Source organism: Protopterus annectens, chromosome 3.part1 (genome assembly GCF_019279795.1).
Source record: "Protopterus annectens isolate FY-2018-M chromosome 3.part1, PAN1.0, whole genome shotgun sequence".
Lineage (NCBI taxonomy): Eukaryota > Metazoa > Chordata > Ceratodontiformes > Protopteridae > Protopterus > Protopterus annectens.
The window spans coordinates 10,984,406-11,001,306 of record NC_056732.1 but is presented as its reverse complement, the minus strand read 5'-3'; the positions used below and the strand labels follow the sequence as shown (position 1 = coordinate 11,001,306).

Genomic DNA, 16,901 nt, shown 5'->3' with positions numbered 1-16,901 from the left:
TTGTAGTTTGATTAGATAGAGAGAGGAGACCATCACAGATAATACTTAGAACCTGTCGGGGAGAAAAGCAAGCTCTGTTGCCTTGTTATATAGTAGTACAATATGGAAACAACAGATAATGCACATTTTGGAGATTGGAACCAACACCTGCATGATTCCCATAATGTCACATCTGATTAACTAAATTATCCAAACAATGATATATGAAGTCTACAAATAAACTCATTTGTGAATAAGTAATGTAAAAAAAATCTGTCTTAACAAGAGCAAAAGTCTTTTCCTTGCATCTTGAAATTTCAGACCAAGCAATGACAAAGTGTCACAAGTGGTATATTTAGGGAAGCTATGTGGATACAATTATTTTGCATGAAACATTTCATTAATGATTGATATTTCTTTTTGGGTGAATTTTGGGTTTGCTTCTGTCAATGTTTTTCATCATTGCTGCTTCCATCTGCTGTCATTGATTTAAACTGCAGCTATAGTGAGATTAGGACTGATCGCAGCAGAATGGTACTGATGGATGTGGTAATATGGTGGCAGCTTTAGGATGTTTGCCTTTTCATAGTATTGTAAACATAAACTTAGGGCCCATTTCCAAAAGAGAGTAGGTCTTTTGGAATCTGGTCCCTTGTGTAAACCTGTTTATAGACAGGCCTTATGCTGAAGTTGTCACTTACTCTGAGAGCAGCCCTTTTGGAATTTGGCCCTTGGTGAATCGCTTTAAGGAGGAGGTTTAAGGGATTGAGGGAGGCTTTGCTTCACACATAGGGGCACAGGAAGTCTTGTCTTCTGTGAAAACAGTTTTTTTATGCATTATGTAAAACAGAGTTGGTGGAAATAACTATCTTATGTGCCCTCTGTGATTTACTTAAATACCAGCTTAACTTAGTTTGTCCTGTTTTTATGCTTCACAACTTTATACTAAACTTTTATCTTATTATTATTATTATTTTATTTTGTCTTATTATTAGGAATGCTCTCAAATGTAAAAACAGTGCATGTAGCAAAATTTGCTATGTGGCGTTCATTAAAATCATGCAGAAACAGGCATACTTCACTGCAGTGAATGACTTCTTTGTGCAGATCAATTGAAGATGCACTTTAGGTGAATAGCCCGCAGACAGACTACTAAAAAACGGTCTTTTGCTGCAAGACAGTTTTGTCCTTGGCACAGCTTTTTTGACCTTCCAGCTCTCTGCACACCACAAATTTCAGAGTACAGCTTTCACAACAACAGAGTTCATTCTGTATAATGGATTGTTAGGAATTAGTATGTTTATAGCACATTTATAAAGAATCACATGTATGACCTTTTCAACAGTATATAAACGCATCAAAGCATCTCAGATAACTACTATATAACTTCTCTGAAACACAGAAGCAAATACCATTTTAGAAGTCTGAGTGTCTTTATTGTTAACAGTGTCTTTAATATGGTAAACTCTCAGTTAACTGGAACTCAAGCAACCAGAAAAACAAAATAAATCGGAGAAATACAGTACAAAGTTTATGTGTTGCACTTTCTCTCTCCCCCCACACCCCGCAGAAACATACCTTACATTTTTTGAGATTTCGTGTTTTAAAAAGGAAAATATTAATAAATTCCCTCTCTCCCCAACCTAAGAACAAGTCAAACCAAACAAATAGTATAGGGTACAGTATTAGCCGAGCCTGTTTTTAATAGTAACGCTAAAGCAACCAGAAACTACAGTTATCCAGCATCAACCAGTCCTCATGGGTGCAGGTTAACTGAGAGTTTACTGTAATCAGTTTTCAAAAATAAAAGAAAAATAGCTCAGTGATAATGTTTTTTAATTGTAATAGGTTCATAGGATGATACTCGGCTATTGGCCTGGAGACCCTTATAAGCCTAGCCAAGAATTTTGCCCTTGTTCCCTCAAAGTCAGCACCTGTTTCCCCTGTCCAGCAGGGACACAGGTGGGATCCCAGGGGTGTATTTTCTTTTTCCCATCCAGTCATCCAGGTTCCACTTAAAGAGGGCTAGAGAGGTACTCTGCCTGACATGGAGTGGGAGTCTATTCCACAGACAGAGGATCTTTGGGACACAAATCTATCCTGCCAACAAGTTCTGTTAATGTCACAGATCAGGTTAAGGCCTTGCATGCGGGTTGCATGAGTGGAGATTGACTTAAAGATATGCAGCAACTCCATCAAGGCTGGGTCTGAGATGGCCTTGTATGCCAGACTCAGGTAACCTTTGAGAAGTCTGTTTGAGACTGACTAGAGGGACAGGGCTTTTAGCCTATCTGTATAGGATAGATGTTTGAGACCCTGGATTTCCTGGTCAGGAAACTCTGTGGTCTCTCCAACTACTACATGTGCTTGGTAAATTACATGCCGAATTGGGCATTGTACTCAATAATGGGTCTGATAAGGGAGGAGTACAGGGATGTTATGACCTCCTTGTTCTTGGATGAAATACCCTTATTTATGAGGCGGGCCATGTAGAAAGCTTTCCATACAACTGAGGCAATGTGGTGGTCAAAACTCAGGTTGCTGTCAACCTGGGTGCCCAAGTCTCTCATGACTGATTTTATGCTTAGTACATTGTTATTAATGTGATAGTTAGTGGAAATGCCATTTTCCTCAAAGGGGATAATGATACATTTATTGGCATTCAGTTTGAGACCATGCTTCTGGCACCAGTCATTAGTTTGAGTAAGGCCTTCTTGAAGGATGTTCAAATCAGTAGGGGAATTTAAAACAGTGCCCAGCTTGCAGTCATCTGCAAACATGGTCAGCCACAGACCACTGATTTTGGCTTGCACCTCAGAAAAGTATATCCCAAACAGTAGAGGCCCCAAGACCAATTCTTGGGGTATACCGCTTGTTACAGGCCTAGCACTAGAGGTGGCTGCCCCTATTTTGATTGAGTGAGTTCTATCAGTGAGCCAGTTAGCTACCCATCTGGTAACAAACGGGTTGATGCCTACCTGGGAGATTTTATCTATTATGCTCGAGTGGAGAATAGTGTTGAAGGCTTTGGCTAGGTCAAGGTAGGAGGTGTGCACCATCTTCACCTCATCCATGGCTCTGGTGACTGTTTTGAAGAAGTTGACCAAGTTTAACAAGCATGATCTCCCTTTGACAAAACCAAACTGTGTGGGGTCAAGCATTTGAAGGTTGCCAATAATGCGTTCCATGTAATAAGAACCAAGTGCACTAAAGTAACTCATAGTTGTGAACCCCATTACCCCTACTTACTAAATTCACTGACACTAAAGGTCATGCTACTTTGAGATGAGTAAGCTCTTCAGCTTATTGCCAGAATGATTTATTTCAGTGTTATGAATTCAACACAGCAGGCTTCATGCACTTGTGAGATCATGCTGTAGGTACCTATGTGATGTTGTAAGTACACATGTACATAAACCCATGGTGGTCCATGCTGTGAAGTAGTAAAATTGAAGATATGTATTTATTTATTTATTTATTTATTTATTTATTTATTTGTATTCATTTTCTGGGGTAGAACACTGATCTCCAGTGGACCTTTTTCAGACTCAGCCCGGAAGCAGTGACTGGTTTAAGTGATTTGCTCAAAGTCACATAGTAAGTAGATTAAAACTGAGAAAAAAACCTCCATCATTAACAGAGGACAGGATCTATTTAATCTTTAGATCTGAGTGCCAGCATCGCTTACAGCACCTGGATATGACAGTCAAAGGAAATGGTCCCCTCTGAGTGCATCACAGGAATTAAAATGTAACAGAAAAAGAAGTTTCCACATTCATATTATCTGACGGAACTAATGAGAGATGTCCTTCCTTTCTCATGTTGCAATATTCGTAACAGTAGGGAGGTTGCCGCCTGCAGCGCCACCGTCCAGCCAGTATACCAAAGTCTTTGTTTCAGGAGGGTATGTGTGATGTCCCTTACAGGGCCATAAACTGATGTTGGGTATAAAAGTGATGTCTGCATGTACCCTCATCAGAATTTTTCTGCCGCAGTGAATGTCGTACTCCTGATTGCCAGTTTCATAAGCAGATCGCATTTCTGCAGACGACCGGTTACGATTCCGTTCAAGACCAGATGACCGCTTTTTTGACTGATACAGATAAGTGCCCTGCTGGGTTTTTTCTTTGCTTTTGATTACAGTTTAGACTTACATGTCAGCTAGAAAGGGGAAGTGTGCTTGTGGGGGACAAATTCCTCACAAGGACTCGCACGAGAAGTGTGTATTTTGCTTAGGTGAGTCCCACGACTGTACGGCCTGCCCCATTTGCAAATCTTTCATCCCCAAAACTCTTTGCAGCCAGCACTGAAATTGTATTTAGAGAATCAAAGGCTATGTCGTTTAGCGCTTGGTATGGAAGGAGGAGTAGGCCCATCTGCCGAGGAAGAAGGCCAAGAAAATTAGGCTGAAATCCCAAGCTGTGCCTCAGACGTCCGAGCAGGTTCTTGAGGCACTTGAAAGCCCCAAATCCTCTCAGATGGTGGTTTCTAAACCAGGCCTGGGAACCTTAATTATAGCTGGGATGCCGGAAACCATGTGTATGTCCACTGAGGCTACTCAGCCATTAGATCCTGATGGCAGAGGGGAACCACAACTCACTCAGTCTGAAGGCCCTGCACATTCTCTTACTACTAAACAGATGTCTAGCTCTGCTTTCTCCATCTGCTACTTCTTTGAAGAGAAAACAAAAAACTAAGCATCCTGAACCTCAATCATTTCCTGGTTGGGAAGTGTTCTCACAAAGTCTCTTTAAGGCATTTCATGCCTTGCAGACACAACAACTACCCCCCACTCTCTCCCCTCAGCCACCCTTACAGGTATCTGAGGAAGACTACTCCTCTTCTGAGTAATCCTTTTCTTATGAAACACAAGTAGACTCCACCAGGACACCCAGTTCCTCTTTAGAAACCCTCCAGCAGACCCAGCTGTTATAGCTGTCTCTGCTGACAAAACATCAAGACAATTACCTTCTGCTGCCCTTTAACCAACAGATAAAGACAGCAAATTTATGGACAGACTAGGGAAGAAGGTGTATACCTCCTCTACTCTGGCTATAAGGGCCCTCAGCTATCAAACACATATGGCTAGGTATGTCCTAGATACCATATCCAAAGCTTCTACCCTCCTGTTTGAGGTGCCAGATTCTCCCATAAAATCCCAAGTCATCACTCTGCTTTCCACAGCATCCCAGGTGACTAGGCACTCCATTAAGTGCAGTTATGATGCTGTGGAAGCTTCATCTAAATCAGCTGCTTCAGGATCGATTCTAAGATGATACTCCTGAGTAAGGCTTCAACCTCTCCCCATGGATGTACAGACAAAATGACTTGATGCACCCTTGGACAATAAGGGCCTCTTTGGACAACCTTCTGCTGAGCTCCTCAAATCCCTTCAAGAAAAGGGAAATGAACTACAAAATCTCAAACATCGTCTGGTAGCCCCTATTCCCAGATACCATAGGAACTATCAACAGAAGCCTTCTTTTGTTAGAAGGCAGTCTTTTCACATAGCTCCCCTATCTAAGGGACGTAGACAACCCAGAATCTCACCAGCTCCTCCACTACATCCTTTCAGAATCAGTCTGACCAATCCAGACCACCTCCACTGTGACTCACCTCCTTTGGACCCAAACACACCCTTATCCCTTCATCTCACACTCTCCCTGCCCTCCTGGCAGATAATCACAGCAGAACAATGGGTCCTCTCCATCATTAAGAGAGGATATTTCATGACTTGGTGGATGCTTCCACATTTCCAAGGTATTTCCCAACCACCAAAAAAACAAATCCAACTATTTCCAACCATCATTCAACAACTCCTAACTCAGGGTACCATAGAACAGGTACCAGTACCACAAAGAAACACAGGCTTTTACTCCAGGATGTTTCTTGTACCAAGGAATGATGGCCCTTGGAGGCCAATCCTAGATTTATTTTTCCTAAACCTCTTCCTCAAAGTTCCCAGCTTCAAAATGATTAAGTTACCCCTTCTCTTACCACTCATACCCCCACAAGCATTCATGGTAGCCCTGGATTTGAAGGATGCCTATCTCCACATTCCTATAAATCCAAATTGCAGGAAGTACCTCCGCTTTGCTATAGGCTCCTGTCATTTTCAATTCTCTGCCTTGCCCTTTGGTCTCTCCACTGCTCCTCAAGTGTTTACAAAGTGCCCCCTTCATTGCTCACTGCAGGACTCAGGGTATACAGATATACCCATACCTAGACAACTTGCTCATCCTTCATCAAGACTGCCAAGTTCTTCTACTTCACCTACAACAGGTGTCTTCCACCCTAACTCAACTAGGGTTCACCCTAAATCAGGAATTAGTTTTCTTGGGTGCAGTATTAGAACAGACAGAATGAAAGACGTCATCCCAGACCAAAGGATGAAAGACATTTGTCTATACTTCACATAGATCCTCACCCACTCCTCCTTGACAACTCAAGAATTTCTGAGAATTTTAGGCCACGTGGTATCCGATACCCATGTTACCTCTGTCAAGACTCCACATGTGCAAAATCCAGTTGGTCTTAAAAAAACCTATGGATCCAACACTCCCAACCTATGGACTCACCCCTTCCCTTACTTCTGTGCCTAAAAAAGGAAATCCAGTGGTGGGTGTCAGCACTGCACCTCAACCTAGGAACCCACCTACAGTTTCCAGCCCCCCAACAACAGGTCCTCACAGATGTGTCAGACCTGGGGTGTGATGTAGTGCTTCTAACAAACCAAAAACTATTCTCAGTACAAGACAAATGGTCCTCTCTAAGACAAAAGGACCACATCAACATCAAGGAAGTGAGGGCATTACTATTAGCTCTTTTAACCTTCAAATCTACTGTCCTGCCAGGAACCCTAAAAGTAATCACAGACAACATGACTGTCATGTAGTACATCAACAAGCAAGGGGGGCAAGGTAATACCCCCTATGCAGCCTGGCCATCCAGATTTGGAACTTAGCATCTTCTCTCTAGGTCCACCTGGTAGCAGTATATGTCCCCTCAACAGAGAACGTTATAGCAGACAAACTCAGCAGAACTTTGGCCCCCTCTCAAGAATGGATGCTTCAGAGAGAGGTTTGCCTGGACCTGATACACAGGTGGGGTATTCCACAAGCAGATCTCTTTGCCTCCCCCCAGAACAAACAGATGCCCAGCTTCTGCACAAGGGATCCACATCCACAAGCTTGGAAAGCAGACGCATTCTCCTTTTCTTGGGAGGGAATGTACCTGCCCTCCTTTCACACTAATTCAAAAAGTCCTTCTGAAAATTCAGAAGGACAAACCCAAAATCCTACTGGTGACACCGTTTTGGCCAAGACAGCATTGGTTTCCCCTCCTCTGCTTACTAGCCAAGGGCAATCCCCACAGGTTACCCCACAGATTAGACAAGCTCACACAGGACAGGGGATCCGTACTCCACCCACAGGTGAACAACCTGAAATTGACCTTATGGGTGACTGGGTTCTAATCCCCTACAGACGCCTATACTCAGAGGACATACTCAGTGTTCTGCAGGAAGCCAGAAAACCAAGTGCCAGTTGTAACTATGTATCAAAGTGACGCATATTCTCCAAGTGGTGTGAAGGGAATAATCAGGACCCTCTTACTTCTCTTGATACCTATGGTCCTATCCTAGTGTGAGCTACTCCACTCAGGACTAACTTACTCTTCAGTCAAAGTCCACTTATCTGCCATTTCTGCTTGGCTGCCTATATCACCCCCTCTGGCATCCAGACTGGAAGTCAAGCTTTTTCTGAAAGGATTCCTTCATATCAGACCCCCCAGGAGACCTACTTCCCTTCCTTGGGACCTCAGTTTTGTACTAGAAAAACTAATGTTACCTCCCTTTGAACCAGCTCATTCAGTAACCCTGAAACTATGCACCCTGAAAACAGTTCTGCTAGTGGACCTCACCTCCACCAGGAGGGTCTCAGAGACAGAAGCCTTTATGGCTACCTCTCCTTATCTTGTCTTCCACAAGGACAGAGTTGCTCTCAGGACCAACCCTTCCTTCATGCCCAAGCTAGTTAATGAACTTTCATTAAATCAAACCATTAACCTACCAGTTTTTTACCCTCATCCACAAAACTCCTCAGAGAGGACTCTTCATTCCTTGGATGTACACAGGCAAGTCAGGTACTACTTAGACAAAACCAAATCTATTAGAAAATCTGACCAAATATTCATCTCCTTCCATCCCAGAGCCCTAGGGAAGGCAGTCTCCAAACAGACCATTTCCTCATGGATTTCTAAATCCTTTACCTTGTGCTACTCCCATCATGGAAAATCCTTGCAAGGTCATGTTAATTCTCACTCTACCAGGGCAGCTGCATCCTCTACTGCCTTTATCAAAGGCATTGACTTCACCTCCATTTTGGAAGCAGCCACTTGGATCTCGGTCCACACCTTCACCAAGCACTACAAGCTGGACATGGCCTCCAGAGTAAGAGCAGGTTTTGCCAGGTCAGTTGTCTAAGGCCTGATTGACCATGGAAACCACTCATCCTCCCAGGTTCATACCTAAAGCTCTAGTACTCTCCCTACTGTTATGAATACTGCATCATGGGAATAGAAGGACATGGAGTAGTTGTGTAACAACTTACCGTTACCTTAGATGTCCTTCTCTTCCATGTCATAGTATTCAGTCCCACCCACCTCCCCGCTACCTGTAGGGACATAAGTCTTTCTCTTCCCCAGTCTCCACTATCAACGCAATCAACCTACTGCCCTGGGCCTGGCCTACATGTAAGTCTAAGGGTCTCCAAGTAGGACCCCCCTTTTAACCCACAGGACCACTACTGTATGTGGCAAAACATTCTGATGAGGGTACGTGCAGATGTCACTTTTATACCCACCATTGGTTTATAGCCCTGATAAGGGACAACACACGTACCCTCCTGAAACAAAGACTTTGGTATACTGGCCGGATGGTGGCGCTGCAGGCAGCAACCTCCCTACTGTTATGAATACTGCAACATGGAAGAGAAGGACATCTAAGGTTATGGTAAGTTCTTACACAACTATTCTTTACTGCAGAATCCCAAATCATAAAATATAGTGCAAAAGAACTATAAAATAAGTCAAACTTCCTTTCCCGTTTAATAAAACCCTTTGTGTAGTAATATAGTGTGTTTGTTTGTGTCTTTCAGCTTTTCCCGGTTAGGGGTCGCCACAGCGGAACTCCGGTTCCCTAATGATTGGCAGTAGATTTTTACATGCTGGCTTGCCGGGCCTAATGCATAACCTTCAATGAAGGAACGCCCATTCACGCATGTCACCACACAGAAGACGCTGTAACTGAGAATCGAACTGGCAACGTCTAACTGTGAGGCGACAATGTGTACTTACCATAATTAATATTCTGTTGCCCTGTTCTTTTTTCTTCTTTTTGAGGAGGAATCCTATAAACTGTTAAAAATGGTGATGACACTTTTGTTAAATAAAACTTTTGCGACTTTTTGTCAGCACCCATTGCCAAATTCCTCTCATGATAGGAATGCAGAGCTTCATATTCTTGTGTTGGGAACAGTATCTGATCTTTCACAGGGATTAGATATCCCTTAGGACTAGCATGTGTTTCCTTTCAAAAGAGGTTTCTAAATTGCTCCTGAAAAAGTATGAACATTGCTTTCTGGTAGAAACTGGGGGGGGGGGGGGGGTCACAATCTAGGACCATCATGTTACCTCAGGAAGGGATTATAGATATCAGGAAATGCTTTCTAAGTATATTGCAAAGTGCATAATCTGTTGCCAACAAATGGGTCAATGGCCAACTGAAAAATGCTGCATAAAAGCTCTCCTCCACTGCTTGTTTCAGGAATGTCTCTGTCACAGACATTTGATCTTCTTGGTGCACTTTCATCATACTCATGGTGGTATGTCTTCATCATCTTCATCACGCACTACTAATGTGACTGACAGCCCAAGAGGGGAGCTTTATTTGATATTCCTGCACTATGTGGTTCAGCCTTTTGAACATTGGTCCTTGGGCTATCAGGTGACTGTTCTTAGCATGGTGTTTTATTGCCTGGGATTTATCAATCAATTTATACAACTTAACAAGCAATGTATCCTTTGTTAGATGTGGAGTGCCCCCAGTTTCAAATATAAAACACATTCTTACTGCTACAGTTGAAGTATGAAATGACCTGTACTCCTAACCCTGCCATCCCACTGGTAGTAGGTGCCTCGGTATTTGGCCTCATCTGCTGGAGTTCAAGTCAGGTAGGTTTAGACGCCGTTAGAATTATGTACGGACCATACATTAGGTGGCTGAACAGTGTGGTTTGGGCATTTGAACATCATTAAATTTATCCTTAGTATTATAAAGTTGACCTAATAATTTTTTTCTGATATGTTGGAGAATTGTTGTGGTAACCTCATATGTCAAACAACAAGACCCTTTCAGTTTCTTCATGCCAGGTGCTTTACACTGTACCTTGGCCAGATGTGTGAAAGCATACAGCTATGCTTAAAACATTGTAAACACCTGCTCTGACAGTATGGGGGGGGGGGGGTAAGACTAGTACAGAAAAGTAGAAACAGCCTAATCTCAACCTTTAAGTGGCCAAAGGAATGTGTGAAATCCAGAGATGCAAATGTTCCTTGGAAAGGAAGGGCTCACCTACAGGAAGATGTAGGCATGCTAAAGTAGCCAAAGGAAGAAAGGAGGGGGAGAGAGGGGTGCTAAAGTAGCCAGAGGGAAAAAGGAAGGGGAGATAGGGGTGCTAAAGTAGCCAAAGGAAGAAAGGAGGGGGAGAGAGGGGTGCTAAAGTAGCTAAAGAAAGAAAGGAGGGGGAGATAGGGGTGCTAAAGTAGCTAAAGAAAGAAAGGAGGGGGAGAGAGGGGTGCTAAAGTAGCTAAAGAAAGAAAGGAGGGGAGATAGGGGTGCTAAAGTAGCCAGAGGAAGAAAGGAGGGGGAGATGGGGGTGCTAAAGTAACCAAATAAAGAAAGGAGGGGGACAGTGGGGTGCTAAAGTAGCTAAAGAAAGAAAGGTGGGGGAGATAGGGGTGCTAAAGTAGCCAGAGGAAAAAAAGGAAGGGGAGATAGGGGTGCTAAAGTAGCCAAAGGAAGAAAGGAGGGGGAGATAGGGGTGCTAAAGTAGCCAGAGGAAAAAAGGAAGGGGAGATAGGGGTGCTAAAGTAGCCAGAGGAAGAAAGGAGGGGGAGATGGGAGTGCTAAAGTAGCCAAAGAAAGAAAGGAGGGGGAGAGAGGGGTGCTAAAGTAGCTAAAGAAAGAAAGGAGGGGGAGATAGGGGTGCTAAAGTAGCCAGAGGAAAAAAGGAAGGAGAGATAGGGGTGCTAAAGTAGCCAAATGAAGAAAGGAGGGGGAGATAGGGGTGCTAAAGTAGCCAGAGGAAAAAAGGAAGGGGAGATAGGGGTGCTAAAGTAGCCAGAGGAAAAAAGGAATGGTACATTTGATAGTGAAGATAAGTGAGAAAGTTGATGGCCAAGGCAAAGGAATACCCAAAAACTGCAAACAATTTTTGAATGCATATTATTTTTTATATTAATAAAACATGTGATATTTATTAAACATTCTTTCCATCACATCTAGGAGCTGAAGACGCTCGTTCTTAATGTCAGTTATATTTTAGACCCCCTCCTTATCATTTTCTTTAAAAATGAAAAATACCTCACAACTTTACCTTTAGGCTGCTCTCTGCCTCCTTTTCCAAAATGTGGCATTAAAAAAAATATAAAGTAAATATACATAAGCCGGATCTTTTCCAAATGCCTTTATCGGATAATAGTGATATTAATGAATGAAAACATCTCGTTATAACTGCTGTCCTTTAAGACACGTTACAGAGAACCTGGACATTAGATTTGTAGTAGTTTGCACATAACTTACTGGTGAATTTAGTGTGTAACAGAACTTATGGAAATACTGAACACTAAGGACACATGACAAGTTAAATAATGATCCAGTGATTAATAAAATGATTCATGAATTTCTATATAATAATGTTCTCTAGAAACTTAACTTGTCAAACTTTTCGCTGCTTTTGTGTTTGTATTTTTTGTTCTATTTTTAATAGTTTTATAATATATATATATATATATATATATATATATATACATACATACATATACATATACATATTAGATGCTGTAAGTCAAACAGTGTGTCTGTGTTTCTGTGTTTTGCTGTAGCAACTATCAGTAACGTATATTTATTTTTTTATTATTTTATTTTATTTTATTATTTATTTTCCTCTCAGTTTGAACAGTTTGAAAGTACAATTGGATTTAAACTTCCAAATCATCGGGCAGCAAAGCGGCTATGGAAAGTTTGCGTTGAGCACCATACATTTTTCAGGTACAGATCCTTTTGTTTGGCTACATTTCATTTATTAGTGACTGTGAAGGCTGACAGCCTAGCTAGATAAAATTTTGTAGATAATTCTATGTTATTGTAAATATTAATGTAATCCACAGGCTTGTTTTTACAAATGTAAGAAAACTGTGTTATATGCTGAACTTCAAAAATGTAACCACAGGGCACCCTGCTGGAAGAAAGCTGTTAAGTAAAGAATTACCACTGTGTTTGATCTTAAGCTTGGAGACAGGATGTCTGGGCTAGCAAATTCTTTCTGTTGTTATTAAGACAGAGATAATTATTAGATTTTACACGTAAAAAGTGTTTTTTATTGCTGTAGCTTCCTGCCCAGGTGCAGCTTACAAAGAAATGTAAATTTTGAGTTTCTGTTACCTGGGAACTAAAGGAGAAGTGATAAAAATAATGTAATATGAAATGACTCAGCAGTACTGTGTATTATCAATTTAAGACTTTCTCAGAAAGAGTGAGCATTTTATTTATTTTTTTATCATTTTGTTGACCGGTAAAGTCTGACTAGGGCAGAGCCTATTTTTAGCGGAGGCCTGGGGAGAAACGCTTCAGACGCATGTCTTTGGATTGTGGGAGGAAACCAGAGTACCCGGAGGAAACCCACACGAGCACAGGAATAAAATGCAAACTCCACACATAAGGCACCTCAGCCAAGAATCGAACCAGAGAACCTCTTGCTGTGAGGTAACAACGTTAACCACTGCACTACTGTGCTGTCCTTTTGGATTTTGTCTGAGGCTGACAACTCACCAGCACTTTGCCTTGTAAGTAAAGTTATTTAGGACATAGTTTCTCTTAGAGTTAGATAGGAATTTAGCCAGATTAGTCTATCTGTTTTCTATATTTATGTCAGACTATTCTACAGTATTGTTTTAAGGTTCCTGTGATTTCTGAACTCTTGATTAGCACTGTGTTGAATTGATGAGATTTCTATTATTTATTATTAAATATTTTTAAACCTTTCAGCTGTGGCTGTTTTGTGCAGAGATAATTTAAGCTCTTAGGGTACATTGCATGTATTTGGTAAAATTGTCCAAGCCACTCCAATAGTCTTGCTGTTTGGCACACTTACTATTTGGATAACAGTAATATTACACAGTGAAATTGGTCACCCTTGGGAGGGGCCTTATAGTAGCTGATATTAGTGGTTGGTGGCAGTCAGTACTACCTTATAGTCTGGGCAGAGAGGGGGCACAGCTGGAGAACCTGTGCCAGCCTTCCCAGGAGTGTCTGTGTGTTTGTATCTAAATCAAATCTTAAAGTGTGCATGTGTCTGCTACTTGGGCAGGTACACGAAGCACTGGTTGGACAGAGAGGATGCTGGAAGTTTTAGCTTGACCACTAGGCTGAGATCTGGACCCTATAGCTGTGCCAGTGGGGAGTCTTGTTGGAGGTCTGAAGAAAAAGGGAGAAACCAGCCCCAGACTGACTGTGATCTCTGTGTGCTCTTAAGGGGAACTGTACTTTATTGTGTGTTTACTTGTTATCCCCCTAATGTGCACGCACCTCACTGGTGCTAGTGGTGAGGATTGAGGTACCTTGATTACTGGGCCAGTACACGGGCATCACATATTAATTGTTTGTCAGTGGTGGGATAGCCACATCAGATATTAATTGTTTGATAGTGTTGGGTTAGCCACATCACATACTAAATGGCTTGTAGTGGTGTGGACAGTGAATTCCTGTAACTTGTGTACAGTGATCTCTGAAGGTGTTTTTGTATTCTAAATCAGCCAAGCAGTGAATATTCAAAGTTCAGATCACAATTGTTTTATTTCTTCTGTTAGCTTAGTCAGGGAGAGCAGGCAAGCATGTCAGCAGAGGAGTATGGAAAGCTGACAAGGAGATGTGCCAGGCTAAAGGACTGGTGCATGGAAACCTGACTAAAGCAGACATGATTGTAGCTTTGGTCACAGCTGCATCAGAAAATAGCAACCAGGAGGACAATCAGACAGGCTGTGGAGATGTACAACACTCAGAGAATGGACAGCTCAGCCTTTCCACAGAGGACTTAAAAATCCATCTGGAGCTAAAGAGACTTGAGTTGGAGGCCAGGTGTTTTGAAACAGAAGCAGCTGAGAGACTGAGACATCTTCAGGCTGAGGAGAATGAGAAACTGCTACACCTGGAGGCTGAGGAGACGGAGAAGCAGAGGCAGCATGAGAAGGAGATGCTGACTCTTCACCAGAGTCATGGAGGCAATGGGGAAGGGAGTAACTGAACCCCAGAAGCACAAAATATCAGTAAAATTATTCTGCAGTTTACAGAGGGGGCTAATTTTGATAGTTTCATTCATGTGTGTGACAGGGTATGTAAACAGTATGATGTTGACCAAAGGCTCTGGGTATGGTTCCTGACCCCCTTACTCCATGGTAAAGCTGTAACTGTGCTGTCTAAATTATCTGATCATGAATTTGTTTGATTATACTGCTGTTAAGAATTGTTTGCTAGAATTGTTTAAGCTAACATCTGAAGCTTGTAGGTAAAAGTTTTGTGAGCATAGGCACAAAGCAGATGAAAGTGTGTGTGAATATGTTGCTGAACTGAGCACTTATTTTCATAGGTGGGTGGGTGGATGTCAGGTCACCACTTTTGACAGGCTGTCAGACCTTTTGGTGCGGGAACAAGCCCTTAGCACCTTGTCTGAGGACATGAGGATCTGGTTAGCTGACAGACAATGTGCTACTTCAGATGTGTTGGGGAAGAAGGGAGACCTATACCTAGCAAGCAAGGCATCACTGCACAGGAAAGGGACACCCAGTGCTGCTCATGGGTCTAAAGGAACCCATGGTGGGCAGCCCAGACTGTCCCAACAGAATCTGATAGTAGCAGGGGAAGCCACTAGTCCAGGTACATGTCCAGAACCTAGAGTTAAATGTTTTGAATGCAACCAGTGGGTCCATGTGGCATATAGATGTCCATTGAGGCAAGGTGGGGAACAAAAGGTGAGGAAGCCAGTAAGTGGGAAGGACAATATGCCAATAGTAGATTGTCTTCAGACAACAAGGGTACCAAACTACCACCAGAGGTTACATCCTATCGTAGTGAATGGCAAAGAGGCCATGGCTAAGAGAGACACAGCCTCTGACATAACCATTGTGAAGCCTGCAATGGTTACAGAGGAGCACTACTTGCTTGGGCAGTCTACTCCAGTCAGAGCTTTAGGAGGGACTCCATTCCAAATACCTTTGTCTATGATTCACCTTGACTGGGAGGGCAGAAAAGGAAGCCAGCAAGTAGGTGTGTTTGAGGATAACCCTGCAGATGTCCTGATAGGGAATGATTTTGATAATGCAGTACCATGTGTTCATGCAGTTACATGGCTTGGAGGCAAGCTTGTGGGTCTGGTAGCCTGGGGAACACCCAGACAGACCACACACTTGCAGCCAGGACTGGTGAGGTGGTTACTTCAGGGAGGGAGCTCCTCTGCAGCAGTGAGACAGGAGGTGAGCCACAGCTGCTTGTGTGTACTGATGGTCCCTTGAACATAGTGACTGCAAGGGGAGAGGTGAGTAGTACCACCCAGGCTGACAATGAAGCACAGCTAGAGGATGCCAGACTCCCTGTGGAAGGGGAGCTGGGAAGGGTTACAAAGAGAGAGTTGGGAAAGGCTCAGCTCTCAGACCCTACACTACAAGGCCTGAAGCAGGTAGCTAGTGAGGTGCCTGATTTTCAAGGGAAGGGGGATTCTGTATACTGGGACAAAGGGTTACTGTATAGAGAGTGGACCCCTGAGGAAGGGCTAGAAGGTGAGAGAATACAGTAGTTGGTACTGCCGTCTGGTGCTTCTAGCCATAGCCCATGACATTCCCTCTACAGGTCATATGGGCATAAAACATGCAAACAGCCTTATTATGCAGAACTTCTATTGGCCTGGAATTTCCAGAGATGTAACAGGGTATTGCAGGACCTGTGAGCAGTGCCAAAAGGAAAGCAATGCAGGAGACAAAGTGAGAGCTCCTTTGATGCCTTTGCCTGTAATTGAGGAGCCATTTCAGAGAGTAGCTATGGATATTGTGGGGCCTCTGACTACCCCAAGTTCCACAGGGAAAAAGCATATCCTAGTGGTAGTAGATTATGCTACAAAATACTATGAGGCAGTGACTTTGTCCTCCACTGAGGCAGAAAAGGTGGCAAATGCTTTGTTAGAGATTTTCAGCAGGGTAGGTTTCCCAAAAGAAATGCTGACTGACAGAGTTGCCAGTTTCATGTCAGACCTGCTGGCTTGTCTGTGGAAGTACTGTTGGGTGACGCACCTGAAGACCACCCCCAACCAGCCCCAGACATATGGTCTTGTTGAGAGGTTAAACTCTACAATCAAGTCCATGCTATGGGCATTTGCAGACCAGTTTAAGAGGGACGGGACAAGTATTTGTCCCATCTGTTGTTTGCTTACAGAGAGGTTCCCCAGGAAACCACAGGTTTTTCACCCTTTGAGTTGCTGTATGGCAATAGGGTGAGAGGACCTGTAGATTTAATTTGAGGTGAGTGTGAATCTCACAAGGAATCTGTCATGGCATATGTTCTAAACCTCAGGACAAGGCACAGGGAACTTATGGGCTTG

At 42.9% G+C, this 16,901-nt stretch overlaps 1 protein-coding gene across 1 annotated transcript in view; it reads left to right on the top strand.

Moving 5' to 3' along the window:
• Window positions 1–16,901, top strand: part of EPB41L3 (erythrocyte membrane protein band 4.1 like 3) — a gene marked incomplete in the record, with an annotated part of 1,523,429 nt that overhangs the window by 1,055,713 nt on the left and 450,815 nt on the right. Inside the window, 1 exon segment of the mRNA XM_044066506.1 lies at window positions 12,210–12,307. Coding sequence (XP_043922441.1) covers window positions 12,210–12,307 — 98 coding nt within the window.